The 27,178-nt window shown below is 41.8% G+C and overlaps 1 protein-coding gene across 1 annotated transcript in view; it reads left to right on the top strand.

Moving 5' to 3' along the window:
* Positions 1-646: 646 nt before the first annotated feature.
* LOC109477157 (gamma-aminobutyric acid receptor subunit beta-3-like) overlaps positions 647-27,178 on the top strand; it is a 44,354-nt gene continuing 17,822 nt past the window's right edge. The window contains exons 1-4 of the mRNA XM_019778219.1: positions 647-833; positions 1,211-1,320; positions 1,480-1,547; positions 21,130-21,350. Coding sequence (XP_019633778.1) covers positions 739-833; positions 1,211-1,320; positions 1,480-1,547; positions 21,130-21,350 — 494 coding nt within the window. The 5' untranslated portion in view covers positions 647-738. The remainder of the gene's footprint in view (positions 834-1,210; positions 1,321-1,479; positions 1,548-21,129; positions 21,351-27,178) is intronic.

Genomic DNA, 27,178 nt, shown 5'->3' with positions numbered 1-27,178 from the left:
TGACACATCGCAACGGATTACGTCTGAATGGAGAACACGCGATTACATCAAATAAAGGCTTCAGGACATCACGGGCGCACAAAATGCAATTTGAATCTGACGGCAGTCCGTACCAATTTGAGCCATTCCTCACTTCAAGTTTGTCGCTCGTCAAAGCATGGGAATAAGGTAAATCCACGCAGTGCACTTTTTTGCGAGTGCGCTTCATATGGATGCAAAGCGCCTCCAATGAGACCATGCACTCGTACATGGTAACAAATTTCACATCTATCCTGGGACAGCCAGAGCTATTTAATACGCCGCCTTCGAACATTATGGAACGGCTGCAAGTATTGATTGAAAGCCACCGGGGCATAAACGGGGCGTACATTCATTTCTAGACAGATCCAGCTCATCAGTGTAGTCGTCATGCCGGCACCCAATGAGCGGCAGCCGATGAGGCCCCGCCCCGCGTTCTGAGTGAGCAGGGCCGGCGCTGATGTACAGCAGTGGTGTTCCTGCCTGCATGTATTTTGTACCGGTGGACCGGGATGTGGGAGAGTTGCCAGCGCTACCGTGATCCCCAGTGCCTCGCCTGTACTCCTCATGGCCAATGGGATACGGCTCCACTCGGAAGAGTGAAGCAGCAGCCATTTCCATTAGAAACTCTTTTATGGAACCCGTGGGAGAATCTCTCTCCATCTTCACAGGCCCACTTCAAGCCGCACTTCTCTTGTGATAGCCCATTTCAGCACTTGGATGTCTGTAGGAATGGCCCTCCCGTACCGCCGTGCGTACCTGTGCCTGTGTGTGATCTGTGTGTGCCTGGACGTGTCGGCTGGGACATTCCCCGGGTAGGCAACTATAGAGCCTATATGGTGTTTGTCTTCTAGTGTTTTCAGATTTCCCAGACGTTTTTGTTCTTCTGACTTTATTCTAAAGTTGATACTTACAACTCAATCCACAACAGATGTATGTTTGAAACATTACTTTCTGGACTTGGTAACAGCAACGTCTTGAATTACTATTAATTTCCGGAATACAGTGCTTATTAGAAAAATAGTTTTATTAAAATTTTAATTGTTGCATGTATGTATGTATGGTTACTGGAAAGGCGATACTATTAGGCTATTTTTTTGGGGGAAATTGACATAATGAAGTACAGAGAAAATTGAAATTTCGTCTTCACAGGATGACATCGTGTACGTACTTTGTTTTCGTCCTTCCACAGGAGCCAGAATAATTCATCAGCAAAATTCTTTTCAACCACCACGCCGACGACCAGCGCCATCGAAAATCTGTTGAAGGGTTATGACCGCAATCTCCGACCGAATTTCGGCGGTAAGTCAGCTCGAATTCCGCCCGTTCCGCACGTCCCCGTCAAGGCTGAAGCCATCCCGGTTTGTTTTACCAGTAGAGTCGATGAGTACAGGCTGTAGACATTTTACGAGAAGTCAGTTATGAGAAACCATGAAATCATTCTTTCTTTCTTCCCCTCAGGTCCCGCTGTGGATGTCCTCGTCAGTATGCAGATCGCCAGTATTGACCAGATCTCGGAGGTGGACTTGGTATGGACACACACACACGCTTTCTGTCCTTATCACCTTGATCCCTATCCCAGGGATTAAACGTACAAATAACCGTCGCGTTAAAACATGAATAGCGTTCATGAGATAATCACTGTAATCACGTTACTCTTGCCCCGCTACGGTAAATCTCATTCCATCCTCACCTGCATGTCTAAGTAGTGCGGACGATATGGCCACCGCATGAGAATATCAACTTACTCCCTCTGACAGTTGAAAAATCATTCCAAGGACCAATTCCTTCTATATCATACCCATTACAGCAGCTTACTTCATCTGAAAGTTAGATGAGCTACTGTATACGAGGGGACCAGGGTAGAAATGAGTAACAAAATCCCCTTTAGATACTGGGGATATACAGCGGCATCAGTCTGGGAAACGTGCGCCTGGAGAGATCACGTCGGATACCCTGAGGGTGGTTCGGGAGAGGAAAACTAAATGCCAACGATGATTTCCATTAGCTGAAGGGCTGCAGGATTCAATCTTAGCTATAGAACGTTATTATAATATAGCTTTTGCCATTTCCTGTGGCCATGAACTGAAATCTCTACTGGCTTCGTGTTTTGCGATGCTGGCCAAGTTTTCCACGGTGGGTTTTTGCAGGGGGCAGTTCAGTTCACTGGGTGTACAGAAAAACTCAATCAGCCTACAAGCTCCGACCATATCACGCCGGCTTAACTCCCCCCCAGCAGCAGAGATAGGAGAGACTTAACGTCGTATTTAGTAGCAGAACCTTCACATTTGATCTCGTCAATGACGGGAAATAATTGCTCTACGTATGCGTTTCGCAGTTCTGATAAATATGACCTATTCCATCTAATGATGTTGTACTTGAAGTGTTATTAAGGAGGGAAGGTGTAAATAAACTATGAGTGTGTTTACGGCACAGATCTATGACATGAGGCAAACTTCTCTGAAAAGTCTGAGAAAAAAAATTAAAATTAAGAGCCAGCAACAGTATGAACCGTCTTTACAAATTTCTGCGTCGTTAATTTAAGGTTCTTAATATTGAAAGTAATAAAAACGCGTAATCCTCAATAATTGTGTTCGAAACATATGGCAAGGGTACCTCGTAATTTTCCCCCCAAACCTACCACAATCAACACTCGCAATATTTGGTAATTAGACATGTACTAAAAATGCATCAAAATTGAACTATGACAATTATTTGCCTTTATCAGTATGTTATATCATTGGTCTATTAGAAACAACTTCGCTTTCATAAGACGGAACGTATGTCACATTGAGAATTCCAACGAAAGCATTTGACTTTCATAGAATTTTTGAAATAATAACAGACGGGAAAGGCCGGTGACAATTTATGCCCTACAAAGGAGAAAATTATAACCGTAGTGTAGAGGGTACATGTATATGGTTACGGGAAAAGGTGTAATTCCCTACAGCATGTTGTAATTTTGATTTACGTGGAGGATAAGGTGATATACAGCTCAGCAAGGTATCATCATCGTCCCCCACGCCGTCCTTCATACAAAATTGAAAACAAAAACCATGAAGGCGAAACGTTCCGGCTAATGGATACACGTTTGTAGCAGTGTGTGGGGGCACCTCTCATGCCCATGCACGCATGGCTTTACACAGCATCCGCGTCTTTCGTGCCTCCTGGGCATACCAATGTCGTCATATGAATAGAATCAGTTATGCTTATGAAAATTTGGACACGTAGACTCGTCGTCTGCGGAATAATTTGATTTGGATTCCCTGTATAACTCGTAATGGTTGATTTTACAAATTGACATCAATGTGATTATTGATATCGATAGTCCAACAACGCGAAATCGACAGTTAATGATTTTAGGGCTTTGTGATCAAGGATAAAATCTCTAAATCTCCTCTAAACTGTAAGGGTCCCTCTCGCCTTAAAAACCCTAATCATTTGAAAACTAAAGACATCAAGAGAACAACACTAATTCATTTATAGTAATCTAACTGTGTTCTGTATCTGCAGCTGTTTATTATCATTATCAGCATCATCTACCATGTTCTGTATCTGCAGCTGTAAACACTAGCTATACATATAATAGACAACAGATACATGACGTTTGCACTGAAATTGAACAAAGCCATTGGACGCCATCACCAAGACAAGTAAAGACGGTATAAACCTACTGCCAGATACATACATGCAACAATGCACAAATATATGCAGTTGCTATCATGGATGAACAATTCATTGACGTGAAATATATAATCAAGGTGAATAATGTATGTCTATATTCCCCCAACACCCCGCTGGAGCTATTCAAGCGTCCTTAATTGGGTAAAACAATAATCTGGGAAAGAAATAAAAACTTCGAAAAAAATTGTAAGATGTGATGTTACAGTAGTAAACATAATTCATACCATAACAGAAACGACTGCATGCAGCGTTTGTGAGACACATCAAAAGCAGGGACGTAAAATTGATTATGAAAAAGTATACAGTACATGATCCTGTGATAGATGTTCCGTCGATAATGAAGGGATGATAGGACCATTGGATGTCATTTCTTCTGGTCTGGTGCTTCAATTTATCCCCGCAATTCTACCGGGAGTTGTGCAGAACCCACACTTTCCTCTCGGGACCAGGTGGCAGTTGACTTGATAAGGACCTTTATTAGCTGATCTCGCAGGCGGCATACGGCGGTAAGAGCCCGTACCAGACAGTGTGCCGCTATGTTGGCTGTTGGGGGAGATGATCTTATGTGCATTGAAACGACTATCAGAATATTGAAACGCCTATCAGGATAGGTTAAGCAGTGAATGTTCATAAACTTTGACTTAATTAACTCCAGAAGGACTGCAGTTAAATAGCAGAAGAGCTTTACCGTCGTTGTTCGTCTTTGCCGCACATACAGAAATATCCATTGGGCTGTCTCAGTTGGTGTTGTGAAATTTCTCAAAATCATTTAAGTGACAAGGTGTGTAATGAATGTATAGAGCACAAACCTCAACATTGTGGCTACGATGGGGAGAATTAAGTGTGCTGAATACAGCTTAAACAAAGAAGAAATTCCATACAGGAGCAAATGTATAGATGATAGACAATGCCTATCTCTTATTGACCATGTTTATGGAACAATATAGAATAGATCCTGGAATGAAAGAAAATAGAATAAAATATAATAGTACAATCTCCACTACTATAGACACACATACGAAGGCAATCCTTATTTCTGATACATGAGGTTTCCATGTCTGTTGCAGCTTTCATTTGCTGGCCCCGGCCAATGTGGTGTATTGTGATATGGTTCTGATTCTGTAATGTCATACAGAACAGATCCTAAGGTAAGACTATGATGTATAGCAGGATACAAGACTACAGCTACAATCGAATCATACATGCATTTGCAAACATGAGCCACTACAGCGCGCGGTTGCATTGCCCCTGTCCGGACACCGTCCTAGCATTACCTTGTGGTACCCATGACTCAGGGAGCTTACAATTTCAGAACGATCTAGATATATTTAGATTGTCCACATGGTTGGCGCCCAATGGTGCATTTGTGCATTTAAAGTGTCTGTAATGTGTAGAGACCAAGAGTCTTCACAGACGACGTGCTGGTCCAGGAGACTCGGCGGCATCAACGATCTATTTTGCGGAGACAGATTACAGTGTGTGCACGGTCCGGCTTGAAATTGGAGTGACACCTTGCAAAGGTCGTACACGAGGAAGAGTGATGGTAGGGTGTAGATCGGGCGGAAATAGAGCATAAGTCATGTAATATGGGTTACCCTGAATGGTAACGGCTATTGAAGGACATACATACTTGACGAGGACACCCGTAGGCCGGGTGCTGTTGAGGAATACAGAAGTTGCCGTCACCGTTGGTGTGTATTCCAGCGGCGAGCTGCTGGACATGTTCAAAGATCAAGAGCTAATCCTATCTTGAACCAAGGCACATCATGCCAACTTGAGGGTTCACTTATATAGTGTTTTGAAATATCCACTCAAATGCCTTCTGAAAGTAAACCCATCAGCTCATAATATTATTTTACAATGACGACAGATCTTCCAGGAATATATCACTTTATGAGTCAAATGTTTTTTTACGGATGATTCTTTGCAAAATTGTCAAAGTCAACTTCAACAACATGAGTGAGCTTCCATCTTGTTATGATCTGAAAATGAAAAAGAAATGGCGGTAAGAGCTCATGCCAAAAGTCATGATAAAGGATACTATTGAAAAAAGTTTTTACTTCAGCTGGTACATGCCCCTAGGCCCTACCTTCCTCAATATTCTTAGTAGTGTAATGTCTAGGCTTGCTTTCTTGTTCACATCAAACCAAGCCCCAAAGCCAGCCTCTATTGTTTAATGGGGACTGGACGATATCGTATTCCGATGTTGTAAAGGGGTTTAAGTTGAAGAGTATACTGTGTTGCCTGCGGAGACTCAATTTGCTCCCAGATCCTTCCAGAAAGCACGGTGGTTTCCGCTGACACAGCAAGCGCCTAGGAGAACTGCCCGTTTGAGTGATAACAAGTCACGGCTGCGTTTTGAAAAAGGAACCAAGTTGTTCAAACATACCCCAAGGTGGCTCATTCACGCGCTGGCCTCAACTATAAACCTCGTGTTGGGTTCCAAATTGAACAGAATCATACACGGAAAGCCCAGGGCCCAAACAGCGACATGGGACTGCTTGACGAATGAGCGAGTGCATCAAGAGAGACAGCTCACCAATTCACTTGAACTAAACGCGTGTTTTACATCCAATGCCGCGGACGTTGGCTTTAGTTTCTCTTGCAAAAGGACACCTGTCCAATTTACATGGCAGGGAAGAAATGAGTGAGATGCTGATATGCTAACCCGATTCCCTTACCAATACATCCACCTTACTCTTCTGTCTGGATGTGATAGAGGCCATTGAAAGTCTCCCGTTATAACTTTTCCAACTAGCGTTTAAAAAATGCGACAAGTGTTGATCATGAAAGATGATGGTCATTAGTATCAATGTGGTTTGTTAACCTCCAGCGACGGGGTTACTGTTTAATTCCCTCACTGTCGATTGTAATTAAACTTTTATCTTATTAACGGATGGTGACACGTAGAGGGTCGACAAGGAATAAGCCCAAGTGAGTACAGTCTAGCTCATCTACATATATATGGGTTGACAGTTTATATCACGTACCTTCCAGCGGCCATTATATTTCATCACAACTTGGACGATACAGAGTAGAAAACGTCGATATCATAGTGTATGATCTGCATACCATCGCACTAGACACTCTTCCGTCGGGCAGATTTGAACTTTGAAGCCGACGAGTCGATAATTCCTAAGAGTGCCAGACAGAATACCACACACAAATGCACGTCGTGAGTTTAGCTCCAGTCTGAAGACGGCAATATCGAGTCCATGTCAATCCTTATATACTGGAATTCTGTGCCTCCTACAAAATGTATCCACAAACAGAGCCGGTGGATCTGGTACTGTCATGGCAATAGAAACGTAGTTTTCAAGGAAATAAATTATAGAGCCCACTTTTCACAAAGTTGCGTCACGTACATTTTCGCAATGTCTATTTTAGGGCACGGCAAAGCTAATTGGGAACGTGGCGTCGTAGGTGGCTTTTAACTCCGGGGTAAAACCTGTTGTAAGGTTTACATAGGATCGATGCTGCGGTTTATCCTCGACTTGGAACGTTTCCAGCCATGAAATATTGATGTCGGAGGCCGGTCTTTCAAATACAGCTCGGATATGCTATAACAGTAAAACGTGATTTCTTTCTTTGACATGCAGTTTTTTTTATATATATACATATTCCGACATTTCATGACTAGACATGGCGACGACACCCCCAAGTTTATTCAACTTATTCTATGCCGCCACCAACGCAGAGGAGAAATACAGGACAGGACAATTCTTATTTTCATTTGAGTTAAGTGAGGAAAGTCGTGTCAACTGCCTTCCCCAAGAACGACGACATGTCAGGTCTCTCGATCGAACCAATGACCTATTGGTTCCGTTGCGCCACAAGACCCCAACATGCAGTTCAGATATATGTTGCTTCCAAAGTAAAAACTGCAGTAAACGTATTTCCTTCTGTAGGAGCTTTCTTTAGAGACATTGAATAATCATTATTTACCACGATCGAGAAAACAAAACATCCACTGCCTTTTGGCAGAAGAGTGCAAAAAAGGTTGCGCGCTGAGTTGGACTTTTATGCTAAGGTTGCGCTAGAAGCTAGATAAATAATTCATGAGTCAAGATATACCTGATAAAGCTTCTGTAATATTTTACTTCTTGCTGGCAGGTAAGACGGATAGTCGCCTGTGATATGATGACGTGTGGATTTTCACGTTTTTGTATCTTTTTTCAATTAGGGATATATATATGGCTCAGATATTCATTAGAGACGCCCGTATAGAGATTTGGACTAAATCTTCATTGAGTTTCTTGAACAATATAATGGTGAACGGAATGGGTCTGAAAAAAAGTTTTATCCATAGTTGAGACACGTCAAGAAGTATACTAGGTTGATGGGGAGAAAGAGTCAGATCGAGTGTTGTGGGAAGAAGAGGTATAGATGAATAGGGTGTCCGCCAATCAGAGTTATTGGTCGATTTGTCAGGACCTACCAGAGCAAGGCTTTCATTTTAGTAAGCTGGCAACACCAAAGGATATCGATTGGGGAAGTCTTTTTGAAGATTTCTGCATCGTTTGTTCGTGTGACTATATAGGAACATCTGAAAATGGGGCCTGCACAGGCTTCAGGGTATTTGCTTTTAAGTCCCAAATGATAGACGTCATGAATACGCAATGTTTTTCTAAATGAACAAAGCAAAGTGTACGTAATAAGCTAGTGTAAAACATCTTTATTCAATGTGCGGAGCTATGGTTTAGATATCTGCACAGATTTACCATAAACAGAGTTGACTACGTTATTTTATAGTGCTTGATGCCGTCAAATGTCATGTCATGGCGCCATAGCCAATTTTTATCGATGCTCAAATAATACACATCATGAATACACATTCAATGTTTTTCAAAATAAAGCAAAGTCCACGTACGTAATAAGTGTGAAACATCTATATTCAATCTTCGATGTATGGTTTAGATATATGCACAGATTCACCGTAAACATTATTATAGATAGTTGACTACCTTAGTTTTTAGTGCTTGGTGCCGTCGATTGTCATGCCATGGCGCCATAACTAATTTTTATAGATTAAACCACAAAAAGGCACCTTCCCTGTTCTTCTTTTAAAGGAATTAGGTCGTGTCATCTCATTTACCTCTCATACCTTTTTACAAATTGCCTTTTCCTAGTTATTAGTGACCTGCCGGAAAAATCGTGACACTGGAAAGTGCAACTTTACGCATACGATTGTCCCACACAGTTTTGACAAGATCATTACTTTGGACACAATGTGTTCATTACAGCTTCGTCTCTCAACAGCCATGTACAGCTGCTACCCTTTGCTTTGCTATTCATTTCTTTTACACTGTTTTATGTCTTCATGTGAATCTGAATTCTTTTAGCTTAAAAAGAATCAATGGTATCCTTAAACTAGTTTCCGTTTTCATAAGCTTTGAAATATTGCAACAGATGCCAAACATTCTGACATTTAATTGTCTTCATTTGTAGTCATGTAGACTCAACTGTAGCGTATTATAAGACTCCTTTGTTACCTCCTTACGGTAGCAGTGATTTAATGTATGCTTGTTAACGAGGGACACAAACCTTTTATCTAGTTGACTCATTAAAGAAAACTCCCAGAAGACAACAAGATAAGTGCACATACAGAAGTGCAATCTGTCCTTAAAAGACAATTGAAGTTTCAAGATAATCAATTAATATAATAACCCCTTTGCAGCCGTTATGATCTAAAAATTACCACATATTCTACAAGTATGAAGGCGAAAATTCAAAACCAAACATTCAATGAAATTCTGCAACATAGTGAAAACAATTGATATAATAACCCCTTTGTAACCGTTATGATATAGAAAAATACCGGTATTCTACAAGTATGAAGGCAAAATTCAAAACCAAACATTTCAATGAAATTCTGCAAGTCAGCTTTGCCGAAGATGCATGGCTGACAATTGCAGGGTTGTCCTTCTATGGGCTTCTTCTTGTCCTTCAAACGGTGACATTTGCCGTTGATGTTCCGAGAAACAAATGCCTGCGCACTCCATTTCCAGAGCGTGACGATCCAATTAAAACAGTGCAGCTCCTGAGCGCACGTCTTCGCCCCGGGTGGCCCATCTCTGATTCTCCTTAGACTTCCGTGCCGAGGATTTGTCCTCACTTCGGCAAATGGAACTCAAGCTGAATGAATAATGTCCACAGATGGATTTGACAAGGCAACGTCGAGTGCACCGGAACTCCTTCGTTATTCATGGACAAAATTCTCTTGGCTTTAAATAACTATTTGAGTTCAATGACTTCAGTACAGTGACTGATCACGTAATACCGGAATATAGCGGTGTCCATGTGTTACCTTGTAGATACGGCCTGCAGCAATCGTGCAGTAGTCCCTTCATGAATCTTTATTTAGAGATATCTAGACGAAAAGGCAATAGAAGAGAACAAAACCCTTGTGCAACTCATTCTAAATGGTTCTAGCTAAACATTCTATTCTTAATATGGCCTTGTCTAGTAGGCAGAATGGAAACGGGATCCTCCCGGCTTGCTAACACAATGGAGTTGGTTATGGTAGATCCGGACATTTTCTTCTAGAATTCTGGCAGGATATTAAGAAAATTCTACATTCTCCAAGAAGGATGGACCTTATAGTTTTTTTCTATCCACCCAAACGTTCTTTCGCGCACTGGAATGTGAACTATTAAGTTGTATATTGTATGTGGCTACTTTTATTTGTGGTCCTAGTTCAAAAGTAGCACAACTTTTTTTCACATTTTCTATGAGGGTTGTTCAAATTTCTCCACCAGCTGTATAGCTGTGAAATAATTGATGACGTGGAAATTCCCCAAAATATAGTTATTAAATAGCATTATTGATAATGATATCTTCCGGTAGTTCTAGACTTGATGCACTTTCAAGAGGGAAAAGCTTGTTTTGTATCAAGCAATACAGCAAGCACTCGGAAAATGGAACAATTCAGACAGAGAATATGAAACAAGTTATGAGATACTATACAGAATGAGTAATAAATACAGCTTGATTTTATTGCCCCCATATAAGATCAGCGTTTCAAAGCGTTTTATCGCAAGGCCGTTTGTAATTGTTTCCTGGGTTCATTTCCAAAGCGTAATAATTCATTTGGTTCGGTTTGTGTAGAACTGCTGGTTTGCCAATACATTGTACACAGATCCATTTTAATAACAAAGTTTCATTAAGTCATAGGGCCAGGACTCTATTAGGTTGATTGAAATTAACTGACCTCTGATAATACGAACGCTAATTTCTATTTAGACAGTGCAGTGCAGCTCAATAGTGTCATCATCATCATTATCAGCAATCGTTGGCTATTGGCCGGATATTTTGACAATTTTTATAGGTTCGTTGGCGTTCTTGAGGCTTGCCCAAACATGGAACCTTTGTATCTCTATCTGTATTGGTATAGCCGGTATAACCGCCCTTCGGCATAGCCGGTATAACACACAAGGATTCGCAGGCACGCGGCACGGCGGCAGCTAGCTATATCACACCGAACGACTTGTTACGCACAATCTTTGCACAGTTAACTGCAGGTGTTGTTTTGAAACAACAAGTACAGTTGGGGCATCATCACTAGAAAGACTGTACTTGGTGGCAACGAGTTCCAATCTGCGATAGTTCTTGGGAAATACGAGTTTTTGAGAACCTCGATTTTTGGTTGATAACTCTGATACTTGAAGGCATGACTGTTTCTTGTTCTTTTCTGGGCTGGTATCAGATACTTAGTAGATGGTAAGTCCACCAGTTTGTTAGTCATTTTGTACATCATGCAGAGTCTTGATGTACGTCTCACCAAGGCTGGTGATACACGTATATGGCTGATGTTGGCTGCCAACTGGTAACTGGATGTAATAGAATCCCCATTCAGCACCAAGGTCAGAGCAGGGATGTCACACAAAGAGGTGTTAAAGGCTATACATGTATCCCCCAATGGGTTGAAACCCACTGATGCAGAGATTTAATGAGAAGGGGAGGGACGTATGACATTGTGTAGCTCAAAATCGTGCTCACTAGTGACACTGGGACACATTAGTAAAATGTATAATGCTAAAAGGTTGATGTCGTACTTGTTCATGTTAGATGGCATTAATAATATTGATTTTAAGAATAATACAATTTCATGGTCGACCTAAACACGGCTGGAAGAAGAGAATGTAATACATTGTCGTGTACATCCAAATCTTTCCGTGGAAACAGCACGTATATTCGCTATCCCATGTGCCGTTTAGGAGGAATGTTGTACATACATTGATCTATCCCAGTGGGGATGACGAACAAGATGAAAGACACAAAATGTGCAATATATGAATCTGCCGGGTATTGCCACGATAGGATTAGGAGAGCTCATGTCATATCTAGTAAAAGGAATAAATGGCAGGAAAGCAATATTGGAGTTGTAATATAGATAATATATCTCGTGACAAGTTATGGCAAAATTTAGTGCTACCACAAACTGTAAGATTCAATGTACAGCTTAAAATTGGATTCAAATGTTACCAGACGACTTTGAACTGGGGTACATAATTGCCTGCATAGTTGCGTATGTTTCACCCATTCAGAGTACAATTTAAAACATTATTGAGATATCAAGAAACCATCAGAAATCAACAAATATGACTTGACGTGACTGTGATGACGGCAGTGCGATAGAAATCTTCGCTGCAAAGGTAGCGACCAGTTGGATATTCGTCTTATCTGATTTAATATGACAAATGATCTTACATTTTCATAAACAGCCCAATGTTTCACCCAATGTGCTGCTGAGGGGCCCAAACATCATACTATCATACGGTGAACATCATTTCTTACCAAAGCTTGTGGAAGTAGTTAATAAACCTTTATGACGTTTTCAATGAAAGCGTCGGGAATGTAATATAGAAACTCAATGCAACTACTGCATCTCTCAACAAAGACTACACGTAATTGCTGTAATCATAAGAAACATAACATTAGCAACGGTCCAAAGCATATCTTTTGTGGGATGATACTGAGACAACAGGAATGCAAATGAATTTGACAAAGTCAGACGTGATGTGCGTTTAAGTGCTTATAACATGGGTGCGACAGATGGAGAGAACCCATAACACTGGGTGAAGGAAGAATAAGTTTTCTAGGATATATGGCCGATACCCTGCTCTGGCTATTGGATATAGTACGACATATATCAGAGTATATATTTCCACGACCCCGCTCGTATTCGAGGGCCTCTGTCTAGATATTGTTTCTTCAGACACGCTTTTATTATCCAAAGCCCATAGCTTTAGTTGATTCGAGATGCTGCCATGAAATACGTGCTTTGATTGCCCGTCAAACAATGACTTTGACTAGCTATAAACTGGTTTAATGATCGGGCGTGAACATTTAATCCTATAAGATATTGATACGGTGGTAGATTTAGCTGCACTGTTATTTTAATGAGGGTATGCTATGGCACACTTGAGTGCAGAATAATTAGGCCGACTAATGACACTTACAGAAGGGTAAAATAAATTTTAGATTTAACAGTAGCCGGGAACCGAACATAACTCAAGGTATCTCAAGAAAAAATAAAAGATTGACCCCAGACTTCACCTTCACGTTGCTGGTAGCGGTTCCTTCTTACGATCGGACGTAAACCCCGAAGTCTTGTTTTTTAAGATTCTTAAGCACGTTAAAGAACTCTCCCCCTTCGTCGATCAGTAGCCGGGAATCTAACATAACTCAATGTATCTCAAGAAAAAAATAAAAGATTGACCCCAGACTTCTCCTACACGTTGCTGGTAGCGGTTTCTTCTTACGATTGGACGTAAACCCCGAAGTCTTGTTTTTTTTTAAGATTCTTAAGCACGTGAAATGACTCTTTCCATTCGTCGATCAGAGTAGAGGTCGGCACCAATGTGCTCTGACCAAAGAGATGCGAGTCGCATTTTACCATCAGGCATCGTAAAAAGTTTGTGAATGGATAAAAAACGTCTTCCTGTAAATCGTTAAATAGCAAATGCAAAATGGGTCAAACAGGAAGGGCACGAGAAAATTTGATCTACGTTTATTATGCCTTTCAAACAGCAACAAAAGCTCTCTATACCAGACCCTTTCATCGGACAGACAAAGCAAAGTTATGCCGCACTCCTGTTGTGGAGGGACCCTCATTAGTCCACAGACGAGACGTCGCCGTGACATTGATGCAAACGATGCTTTTATCACCAAATTGACGTTTTAGGACAGCAGAGATTTTTTTGTGAGCCTGTGGGCAGAACGGTTCTCCATGTTTTACATTAATGTATCGAGCAGCATGAATCATAAAGGATACGGTATTACCCGGTCTGTGACCTGGCAGTGTAACTAGTGTTTTACAGTTTCCATTTTCATGCAAGGGCATTGTCCTCTCGGAATAAGGTTTGTCGTTAAATAATGAATGTTTCTACATTTGTGATTTTACTGTGTGAGCTAAACGAGATTTCATTTGCCATCATGCATTAAAACTTTGCTTAAAAATGAGTTACTTTGTCTGCCGCTCATCAACCGGAGTTCTCTAGCACAAACTTGTCACAGAATGATAGATGGGGAAGACTTAGTCTGCCTAGAGACAGATCCAAGTCATATCTATCCATCTCAGTTGCCACAGGGAAAGTAGAGCTTTCTCCGGTAATGTCAAAACTGCCATACGTGTGGCGAAGAATCCCCAATTTCAGGGCCACTTTACTCTATATCGTTATCTAAAATATGGGCTACAATATATAAAAGCCTGAATCGTTCCCATCTTGTCATACTCTTGCAGCATGTCTGGAGGCTTATGTAGCTAGCTGTAGTGGTGAAAAGCCCCTTCGCAAAAATTTAGGATAAAAGGCTACATTGAAAAGAGCAATGCAAGTCAAGGCGCGTTATGTAACCAAAATAATGACAACGTAAACTTGATATGGTTCAGGGGAAAAAAGGGATCCACACAACTGCGATCAATGGTACTGTAAGCTCTGTCATCGATCATGCACTGTGACATGAAGCCCCATCAGTGAACAAAGGAACAGACATTTCAGGGGACTAGAGAGAGACAGTTCGCGATGACGAGATGACTGTGTGTCTCATTGATCGGGCGTAATTAGCAGCATATCTGCAGGAGCAGGGAAGTGAAAATTCTGATATCTCGTTCCCAAGACAACCGTCAATATCGTGGATGATTTACAAAACATTGAGGAGAGAGCCAGATTCAGTGGTAGTACAAGCAGAAGTGGGAAGGCCGGCCCCCGAAATCTTCGATTACGAAGCCAAGCCAACAACAAGCCTGATTCAGTGGTAGCACACACCTAATTCAGTGATAGTACATGCCTAAATTTAGTGGTAGTACTCGCCCGATTCAGTGGTGGTACCGCACTGATTCAGTGCTGGTACAATTACCGTACGAGCCTGATTCAGTGGCAGTACATCCTGATTCAGTGGCAGTACAAGTCTGATTCAGTGCAGTGGTAGTATAAGCCTAAGCCTAATTCAGTGGTAGTACAAGCCTGATTCAATGGCAGTACAAGTCTGATTCAGTGCAGTGGTAGTATAAGCCTGATTCAGTGGTAGTACAGGCCTGATGCAATGGAAGCACAAGCCTTATTTAGTGCAGTGGTGGTATGAGTTTGAAGTTCAGTGGCACCAGACTGATTCAGTGCTGGTACGAGACTAATTCTGTGTTCGTATGACACTGATTTAGTGCTGATACGAGATTGATGATTTGAACATTGTCCTGACATCTTACACATCTTACAAGTTTTCCCTAATTGCAACGTTATTATGGTAAAAGTATCGGCATGGACATATCAACTTATAGGATAAAGCACGGTCACACAAATCTCATTACAGATGTGGTACAACGTGTCGATAATTGAATTCCTCCATATTATATAACGCCATTGGTGGTCACGTATTGACAGATAATGAGGATGATGGACAAGATACCACATTCGGTATCTGCGATTCTACCATTGCCTTGGACGACGCAACACGCTAATATGACAATATAATACACCTTTATATTTCCATAACAAGTTGAAGATGTTCACATACAATGATCAGTGAAACACTATGAATAGAATTGACAACACGGCATGGTTTTCATAATATAATATAATATAATATAATATAATATAATTTTACGGATCAAATCATATTAGGACACGCGAAGCCACCGCTGGCATTCGTGTCGGCATTGTTAACGAAATCGCATAAATATTACCCATTTTTCGAGCTGAATGTCTGCGTGCTTTAACGAATAGAGCTACGCAAAGATGGCGTGGTAAAGAACTGAAATATTGAAATTCAATTGATGGCGTTTAGAGAAACTTTTTTTACCTATTTTGTAGCTGTAGCTTGCCGGGCATCTACCTTGGTATACTTTTAGCTTCAAATATATTCTTTTCTTGAATTGGCTCTGAATACATAGTGAGCGAATTAAATCACACAAAATTGTCTCAATTACACTTTATAAAGCTATTGCGGATAGAATTTATGTCTTTGGAACGCTGTGAAGTATATCTACACTGCGTTATTCCTGCCTGTGGGAGTTTATAGTGTTTGTAATGGATGTTTGAACCATGGAAGACTAGGCATGTATGCTAAAGGGAATACATGCCGAGCGTTTAATGTACCTAGGATTTGCACACCACCATGATACTGCCATGTTGCCGGTAAGGCTGCAGCGCGGTAAGCTCTGGGAACCATGCGGCTTACACCTTGCCCCTACAGCGGGGATTAGGATCATTTACCACGGTGTCACCTGAAGCTACTCGGTCTCTTCTGATCATACTGTCTAGACATGACGTGACGATCATATTGCGGGGTTGAATTAAGAAATCTCTATTATACAGTACATGTAACAGACTAGGTGTAACTTTGTTATGCATTATGCATCGTTGCAATCTCAGCAACGTCTACAATGTATGTGGTAGCATCCATGTCAAAGTTTTTTTTGCCTTAAAAGGTTTGTTAAATTCGTTAGTACTCATTGTAAGATTGAGTTTATTATTGCACAGAATTGTCAAGAAGTAAAGAAACATGTGGGGAAATGGGGAACACTACACAATTATCTCGTTAATTAGGAAACAGTTTGTAAACTGTTTTGGATTACTATTTAGTTTGTTTGTTTGTCTTGTACACCACGTATACTTTATTTGTATTCCTACAACTGTCATACTTTCTTGAAAATGCAATAAAAAAATTAAACAAAAAAATCCATGTCAAAGTTTCTGATATTGTTCGAGCTATGTGATCCTTAACCTTTCCCCACACCCGAAACCAGCTTGTTGATGATATCTGTAGATGTAAACGTAACAATAGAAAATTACAAATCAATAAAAAAAGAAACCCCAGTACAAGACCAATGTGGGATAATATTATACACTACATAGGGTACATTGCAAACATGCATTGGCTTGCATTACAACGTGGAATCATAAATCTCGTTAAATATCAAAACCTATGGCATGTCACGGGCAACAACCTCTGCCCGATTCTTCCTAATGTACTTGCAATTTGGCAAGATTGCCACAATGTATCAATATCGGGCCATAACCAAGAACGATGCCTGATCTGTAACCCTGAGCCATGCCTCTACATTCACCCCATTAGACTCCTTTCACCCGGAAATCGCACCACTCGTGCCGAGGTATTTTCAGCACAGGGTGAATTTGGGCCAACGCCATTTGGGTCTAACGTTCGTGAAGAATGTTAACATTTGAACCGACTATGGTAAAACCGTGTAGCATTTGCAATTCAGGGTGCTTTAGACACGATTTGACTGCGTGTGGTACCTCCCAACATATTGGGTGCTGCAGTGGAAATGGGTATAATTGGGGTGACATTGGTCGAATCATAACCCTACATAATAATGCCAAAGTTAGGAGGAAATAGTGATGCATAGTCCTGGTACCTAAGAAAAGAGCCCCATCTTAGCCCATCTTCATTTAAAAGTGTGATAGATGCGTCGTTTTTCACAGTGACCTAGTTTGCACTCGACAGCTGAGGCCAAGCAATTCTCATAAACATGACAGGCGGGGAGAAAGTCAGTGTGCGGGGGTGACCCTGGTGTCTGCTCGCCCGTGGAGTGAACTATGGGCACCGGCTTTGAACAGCTGGGTATCGGCGTGCTCCAGACATGCATGCATACAAATACTGCAGCTCCAACAACCCTGGCGTGTATATCACAGTGGACATTACCCGACGCCTTCGGGTGGAACTTTTGAAGATGAAGCCATTTCTAAGCAACCCTCGCCAGGGCTTTGAATCGCCCCTTGTAAAACACGAGATTGCATTGTACTTTATGGCAAACAGCAAACCCGCAAATGATAACTTCCAAACTACTGCGTTAATGGGCTGTTAAAGAAATTGCAGGCTCGAAGGAAAATACAGTTCCTCGAAGACAATTTATGTTGAGTAAAAAGACAAAGCATCTTGGTAAAAAACCAAGCGGTCGGTGTTGTGTTGCAATGAAAAAAATTATTTATTAATCCATAATGCAACCCTACTGCTTAGATTGGGCCTAGGATCAATAAATGGTTGATAAAATTTGATAATCTGAAAGTTGACGTCGAGGATTACAATTAATTTAATTAGGTTATTTTACTAGATCACACTCAGGCCCGTTACCTGTTTTCCAGTTTTCCCTGGGTACGATTGAGGGCGATAGTTAGGGCAAACTTGTGCCCAGTACACGGGCTGTCATTGCCTTTGTCGAGAAGGCTATGAAGTCACTTTGCTATATATATTGTGGGGGACTATGCGGCATAACTCTTGAAGACATGGTTCGATGTTCATGATTTTTGGCAGGCAGGTTACCGTTGAAAAGACCAAGGTCAAGCCAAAAAATGGGCCTCATGGGCCGTCCCTACGTTACTGCAGTGGACATTCTGTTTGTCATTTTTATTGTTAACAGGATAACTCGAGTATATGTATACGGTTTTTGGTAGGCAATTTACCGTTGTGGAGACCAATCGGACTGCCATTGGATTTAGAGACTATGATCAAAGGATATAGATACAAATGAGGATATTTCCATAATCAATGTGAAATATGCAGTCGTAAATTTGGCAGTCATAAAGGTTAACATCATTTGACGAAGGTATGAAGTCGTGGAACTCGTAGTTCCTGAAATGAGGCTACGTTTTCACCATCGTTTGAATGTTCTCAGCAAGAAGTTATGAAATAATTTTTTTACACTAGTTATATTTGGCTCTAGCTACGGCCTACGGGCGAAAATATGCAAATACTGCGGCGAAAGAAACTGTTGTTCTTCTGCCGTTAAGATTAATGACGTTCTTGCCGTGAAATTCTGAAGCACGTTTTATCTTAAGGAGACACCCGCGTGGTGACATTTTCTTGAATATCCTGTTATGAAATGGATGGCTTCCCCTCGGCGTAACTAGCTCCTTGCTAATCTCTTCATATGTAGCCAGTGACACCGGCTGGGTGTTGAAGGGACGGGGTCCAGATTAACCCATCCGTACTCTACTTTACTCACAACCTACGGCAAGTGTCAGGCCGTCAAATGTTGGCGAAGATCTGTCAACTCAGCGCAATGTTCTTGACGTCATCTAAGCTTTTGATCACGGAATGCACTCCAGATAGACTGTGGGCGATGATAAAAGACTCCTCTGATAAATTCCCGAGCTCTGGTGGCAACGTTGAATTATTCAGTGCCCCAGTTCTTCAGAACGTAGAAGGTTTCTGCTTGAGGAGTTTGTAAGTGCCAGTAAGAGATAAAACCCACATCGCCATCCATTTCCTGTCAGACATCAAAACAACATGACTGTATGTGGTAAACAAGATTGAAGTTAAAGCAATCCAAATGTTGGCAGAATGCCTTAGATATATCCACTTTGCGATATCATAAAGACATAACCATATTCATCGATCACAAAGTACATTAATTTTTCAAGCTCAAAATGTGTCGGCCACCACGTGAACTCAAACTTCTAATGATTTTTTCTCAGCCTCCTTCAGCCTTGACATTGCAGAAGTTGGAACACTTAGAGGCAATTAGTGCAGCATTCGTGCGCTATAAAGACAACATGGGGAATTTTCCGGTCTCCTCATCATGCATATCGCAGACATCAGCACGTACCTTTAAATTACCGCACAAGTTTGCTATTCATCCCACAGATACACTTTTACAAAGTTCTTTGTTCACAACCATTTATTTTTCACGAACCGACGTTTCGATGACCTTCTGTCATCTTCATCAGGGCAATGCTGACTGGTTTGCTGTGCAATGACGCTAGATGTTACTTGGTGCATAGTCCACTAAAGTCGTTACATAGGTCACAGTGCACTGTTACTTGGTGCACAGTAAACCAGTCAGAATTGCCCTGATGAAGATGACAGAAGGTCATCGAAACGTCGGCTCGTGAAAAATAAATGATTGTGATCAAAGAACTTTGCTATTCATTCTTTTACCAACCTGATGAAATTACTTACGGATGTATCTGAGGGAATCTTCGAGAAGCATCTGACATTTTGATGACGTGGCTTGTCACAGTTTTCTAACCAATGGGTGGCACGGTGCTTACCGTTTCCTGCACCGCTAGCCACGGTCACTAATCACTGCATTTAACCTTATCAGATACAGGCACAGTTGTTTTCTGTTATCACCAAGATCCCAGTCTTATGATAAGGACTTATGCGGTGATCATAGGTAAAGCTGTAAATGAGTGCTAATGCTAAAATCACTATGCCTGGGGGCGGAACACCGGCACAGTTACATAAATCTGAAAGATGTCACATAGCTGCCTTAAGTAACTTTAATACTACTTTGCCTGGCGTTCTAAATCTATATGAATTGTAAGCATACTACTTGATGTTATAATCATTACGAACATTAACAAGAAAACTGTTCCACAAGCAACTGGGTAGATAGACGCTTCAAGTAGCATCTAGAACTTTTCTTTGACGAAATTTAGTGGGTGGGTGCTATATAGTTGCCTGAGGAACTGTTTTCAATTATGTCTTATCACCAAACGTCGTATCATCATCGACGTATTGCGGCGATTCTTTACTAAAGCCATGCGAAGATAAAAATAAGACACAAGTTCGATCGTGATAGAAATAGTTATTGTTGAGACATACATTAACCTATACCACAGGCTGTATATGTAGGTCGTTCATGTAAGAAGTATATGGCACTTTTTCCACAATCGTGTTTTAAAGTACATAGTATAACTGCCATAGTACTTGGATACTTGTGTGGTCTCAGATGTTATCCACCTTAAACAAGTCCACGCGAAGGCCACCGTGTCAACCCTCCTCACTCAGGTGTAGGGACTGACACGGTCATTACTAGGAAAATCTGTATCTGTATATCTGTACATGGATCTGTATCTGATTGCAAATAAAGATCTCGAGTGATTGCCATAGATGACTTGGATACGTATCATCACTTGTATACAATCAATGATATGTTTAAAAACTAATACAATTCTGTTTCTCCAGGATTATACCATCACCGTATTCCTGCGGCAATACTGGCGGGACAACCGCCTGCAGTACACCGGCACCAACAAGAGCCTGAGTCTGGACGGGCGGCTGGTGGAGAAACTCTGGGTACCGGACACCTTCCTCGTCAACTCCAAAAGCTCCTTCCTCCACCGGGTCACCGTGGACAACAGGCTGATCCGGATTGAACCGAACGGCAACATTCTGTACGGCATGAGGTGAGAAAACGTCGTCACAGGCAGCAGACATCGAAATTAAATTTTCTTCCTATTGTCCCAGCACTGTCCTGAAAATAAATTTAATTTTTCCCGAGGTGAGGTTGAGCTGTCCCAGCCTGTTTTTTACGGGAAGTATGTAATACCATGATTTCAACTTGAAGTCAACTTTATTTTGCTTACGTTCTGAATCCCAGAGTAGACAGGAAATTCGGGGGGACTCTTCAGGAGCCAAAAGCTGGGACGTGTGTCTGATAAAAAAACAAAAGAAGAACTGACGATGTTGATTATTTTTCTATTGTCCCCAAAATGTCCCAAAGTGTCTTTTTTGGTTTTCCTGGCCTAAATTTTAGTGGCCATTGGCCATCGAGCCACACTGTCAATATCGAGCCCTGTCAGGGTACTGTTGCTTTTGGGTGTGTTTTTGCTTGATTGTGCGTCTGTACAGTTGTGTGACAGTAGATGGGTGGGGAGAATTCCCTTCTAACAGATGACGAAAGGTTAAAAAACAGAGAAAGTTAGGTCTCAGAAGCTGAAAGCGAGCCAGCAGAAAGTTGGCCCGGAGTTTGTTGGCTAGAGGGGAAATGCGTAACCGTGGGCCGAACTAGTATCTGGTCGCTGTATGGTTTATTCCTGGGTTCAGTACTTGTGGTGATAGTAATATAGATAGCACATACTCATGTATCTTATTTGTTCTTGGCATACAACGTATTGTCTCTAGTACGCAGAACTTAAATACAATGTGAAATGGTTTGATTGTTGGTAGAATTGGATATTACGGTGATTCAAATGTCACTACATTGGTATAGGCATGCATGAAGACCAATACATAATGTCATTGTTGCAACATTGCCTATTCCTTTAATATCCCGAAATGTCACATTGAGAAAGTTATACTATGAACAAATATTGCCTTTTGGCAATACTAGCTCTTTACACAACCATTCCAATATATATTTAAATTAGAATTAATGACACCAATGGTTACAGTATAGAGACCTGTATTCCGGTGGGTGGTATTGTGTGCCGTCTACAGGGACTGTTACTTGACAAGCTTCGGAACAGAAGTTTGACGAATATTTTTGTAGATGAGATCCTATGGACGTCCAGCCGTGTCTGTACATCCCCAAGAGTTTAAATGACAAATGGCTCTTCACATTGCAGTAATGGGCCTGCTTACCTACCACAGTGCCCTAGTCTCTACGTAGTGACCCAGTGAAGTGCAGCGACGTCTCGGTAACAAGTTGATGTTCCCGGGCGGCTTTCGAAAATGTTGTTCCCATGTTGCATTCCAAAACGTGGTCCATTCCAAATCATGATTTGGAATAGAATGCACCTGCATTCCAAAACGTGGTCTATTCCAAAACATGATTTGGAATAACACGAAGTGGAATGCCTGTTGCATTCCAAAACGTGATGCATTCCAAAGCATGACTTTTCGTAATCACGTGTCTGGGGGCGGAGCCTCGTACTTAGGGGGCGGAGCTTCGAACTTCTGAGGGCGTGGCTAAATGATACGTGTCTGGGCATGTTTTGTAACGCTTAGCGTTCCATTATAGCTACAGGCTGTCAGACGTGTAAACTTTAATGATGAAATGGGAGTCTCAAAATGTCACACGCGCGTTTTAGAATACCTGTGTCAACTATCTAAATCATGATTAACGTCAAATATTTCCCAAAGTTTCAAATTGGTAGCTTTTGCCCATGCTGTCGGCCTCTATATTTTGACCTTCTAAACCTCCTCGGTGTTAGGCCCGATTTAGACTAGAAACGGTATACCGTTTCGAAACGGTACGAAACGTTTCGCCACAGAAAACGGTTCGTCTTTAGACACAGAGGCGGAAGCGTTTCGGGCCACCCGTGGCGCAGGATGTTTCTGACCCACAGTGACCTATGATGACCTCCCCAAGCCGCTTCTACGGTTTGCCTCATTGGCCTTATGATACTTGTGTTTCAGGGCCTTGAACTTCGCCCGAACCTGCTTTGGGGTGCGTAAATACTCCTCAGCCGCCAGCCCGTCCACAAGCATCTGTATGCCCTCCCTATTACGCGAGGTCTCCAAGCGGGATTGTATAGTTTGATCGGCCCACAAGCTGATCAAGCAGCGGATCTCTTCTTGGGTCTAGACCCTCCCCTGGCCTTCTGCCATCCCCCCAGACATAAAGGATGACGAAAATTCGAGAAATACATGATATAAAATGACGAAAATGGACACAATCGAATATGGCGCGAATCTACCAGAAAATGGACGTGCGCGGGCTTATTAGCATGTGATTAGCATATGACACGTGACCTGGTTTACCGTTTTAAGAAACCCTTTGACTTTAGACCTAGCAAAAGCGTTTCGGGCCCCCCGCTGAAGGGTTCTGAAACGGTCGAAAACCACGATGGAGGTGGTTTTCGGAAACGGTCCGCGAAAACCCATAACAAACCGTTTTTTCCTCTTTAGACCGGGAACGGTTAACCGTTCCGAAACGTTTCCCTGGCCAAAACCCCTTAAGCGTTTCTAGTCTAAATCGGGCCTTAGTCACGGCATGCCCGTCGGACACCGCACACAACTATGCTTCGGCCGTGTACTGGCGGTAACCGAAGCATGGCTCACACGCAACTGTGGCGGCCATCCCTTTCACAATCTAAAAAATTCATCAACAAATGTTCAAACTCAACAACTCCACACAAAACTGTTGTTGTCGAAGCCCTTTCCCAAGCCCACATGTCTGAAGCACGTTTTGGAATATTCCATTTCGTGTCTGAAACATGTTTCGGAATATTCCATAACGTGCCTAGAGAAAGGACATGAAATGGAATATTCCAAAACATGTCTGGAGCACGTTTCGGAATATTCCATATCGTGGCTAGATATCCCATATGGGCCGTGGAGACCACATTCTTACAAAATTAGGCTTATTTGCGTAATTCAATGACACAAAGTAATGCTAAATATTTACAAACTTCACTTAAATATCAAAAGTTTTAACTAGAAATGAAAGCTCCTTGCTATAAATTACGTTCTCTCTTCTATGTATAAACAACTATCACGTGATTCTATTAGCGGGAAAATAATGAGAAACGGATGCGCGAGCGTCCGACCATTTAGGACCGCACACTGATGAAGATAAACTCAGACCAGAACCAGACTATGAAACATCATACCAAGAACATTATCGTACTGTTCATTGACGTCATTTTCCCCATACAGCTCGAACGTACTAATACCTTTGGCACGCTAAGTTCGACGACATGTTCAGACAAGTAAACACGACGTGATTTAACACAGTATCTGTATACAGGCAGCCAACGGACCAAATATGGAAACTTCGGAATGAATAATTAATCACCACTCCTGTCAATCATTTGTGATTGACAGCATGGCCGGTCACGTTTTAGAACATTCCAAATCGTGATCCAGCTGCGCCAGATGATTTGGAATACAACATGTGGAATGCCTGCTGCATTCCAAAACGTGGTCCATTCCAAATCATGATTTGGAATAACACGTTTTGGAATGCAACATCCCAGCAACTTTGAGGAATGGAGTGTCTGAAGTCAGCACCATCAAACTCTCTACTGAGATTCTGTCTTTTGTACGTGAAGTAATCTCCTTAGACATATTGACTACAGATTTCGTTGTGCCAGGAAGAGCGTCTTGAAGGTAGCTAACGTTGTTGTTACTCATCAATGCTGAACACATGGGTTCAACCAGTTGCCACTCATGGGTGAACACTAAATCCCATGACGACTGAACTGTCCATTCATTATTACTGCATGAGTGTCTCCAGTTCAACCATGTCGATCGAGAATGAACAATTTGAACAAGTTTCAAACTTGACTAGGTCGCCTTCCTATCTGGTATATCTATAATAAAACTATGAGTTGTAGGCCTTGCTGAAAATATAATGAATTCATATTTACATAAGTGGTATTGAGATAAATTCTAGTTTCCTTGGAAAACTTTTACAACGATTTATTTCTTATCTGAACTAGTTTTGGTGGCTGTTTTCTGTGCTTAGCAAGTGGTTCAGGGGAAATTGAGTCTGGATACGAAATGTAGGTCATTCTGGGCTTACTGCTGACTCATCAGTAGTATTAGGCAACGCTGTTAGCTACCCGGAGAAAAATAATTGATGATTGACCCTGTAGCAGATTTTCCAATTTTCAAGCCGAGAAGCTGTTCACCGGAAACAAATTGAAATCGCTTCAGCCAGACGCAAACGTGCCACGTGCATGTGCCACAGTAACCCCAATTTCACCGCTTCCTCTGCCGCACACCACCTTTGGACTCGTAGTCGTTTGTCTTAACAGCCCTTCGTGAAAATTAAATCAATCTCACGTAATCTACTTTTCCAGAATCTCTTATGTTTTACAGCAATCCCTCACAGCCGCAAATCGTAGATTTGTCAAAGTCAAGTCAAAGTTTATTGCACAACGATTGTAACAGGTACAATGTATGACAGATAATAATAAGATTACTCGTTGGTGTCAGTCTATCCAGAGAGATTCTACATATGACTTCAACTGGCATCATGGCAAAATGTTGATAAAATCTGACTAGTACACCTCCACACGTATGTTCTAAGCTACGGTATACTATATTCCTAAAGAGTACACTGTTGTATACATATATATGCACGAGTAAGAAAGTCTTAATCAGAAGGAGCTAGGTATTTGGTACCTAGTTGCTTGAGTAACTGCCTTTTGGCGTAGGTATTTTAGTAGTTTTCGTGTGACATAACATAAGAGTTTGATTGTACGATATATTGCCAGCCTGGAGTCAGACGCACATGCTGCAAAAGCGTTATCGCCCTCGTTATTTTCTCGGGAGTCGCTCGTCATTTATCGTCCCGGATGGCTGACCCCCTCGCCCGGATGTCAGGGGTGGTGGTACGAATGCCTCTAGTCAGCACTTTCCCGACTAGAGCCCGCCGTGATGCCGTACTTAATCTTCTCCCCCACCGGCCTGCTGAAACACCGTCCCCGTTAATGGTGGACGACGATCCGTCATTCACACAGGACTAACACCGTTAATTAGCGTCCCATCTCTCTAACACTGCCAGCGGGACACATTACCTTTGTTTGGCACATCGATTTCCACAGACGTTTCTGGGCCGATTCTTAAAGAATGGCGTAATGAAGAAGACAGGCGATGCTCATTGTTCTGATGAAGAGACACTGATGAAACCTGTTTGTAAGACGTGTCAATGTGTCATGAGTTAGATTTGTAAGGGTGGACTGAGTAAGATGGAGTGGGGAAGAACCCTATTACAGGTAAATCCAGTGACTGAGCCTGGATTTGCGGACGCATGATTGCAACGGCTCGATCAGCTTAGCTTTCGGCCGTTCTGGCCGTCATGTCTTTTTTTAAAAGAGTGCGAAGTATAGTTTTTATTAAATGTCAGTTACTTCTTGGAGTAGGCATATTTTTCAATGTGTTCATAGTAGTTTTGATTTTCATCTTTAAGAAGGTCTGGCTAAGGCGTAGGTTGGGTGCCATCCGATTTGTAACGGCAACCCAGAAAAAAAGATTTTTTTGGGTTGCTGTTACAACTCGGATGCCACCCAGCCTAGCTAAGGCGTGCTAATACTTGAAAATCAGAGATGCTGGTTGGATTTCTGACAGCACATCGCTGTCTATCCCTCCCTTATCAGAGACACATCCGCGTGATGATAACGAAAACTGCGCCAAAGCGCTTCATAATCTATATAGGACATCACCACAGCTTCTATATGTAGTAGTAGCAAGCATTTTCTTCAAGTTTGGGTTGTGCAGATCTTCACATTCTTTACCTAAGATCATTAGGCCATCAATGTCTCCACGGTGGCGATTTGATACT

Source organism: Branchiostoma belcheri, unplaced genomic scaffold (genome assembly GCF_001625305.1).
Source record: "Branchiostoma belcheri isolate BF01 breed outbred unplaced genomic scaffold, Haploidv18h27 scaffold4, whole genome shotgun sequence".
NCBI classification, from domain to species: Eukaryota; Metazoa; Chordata; class Leptocardii; order Amphioxiformes; family Branchiostomatidae; genus Branchiostoma; species Branchiostoma belcheri.
This window is presented reverse-complemented; position numbering and strand designations above follow the sequence as displayed.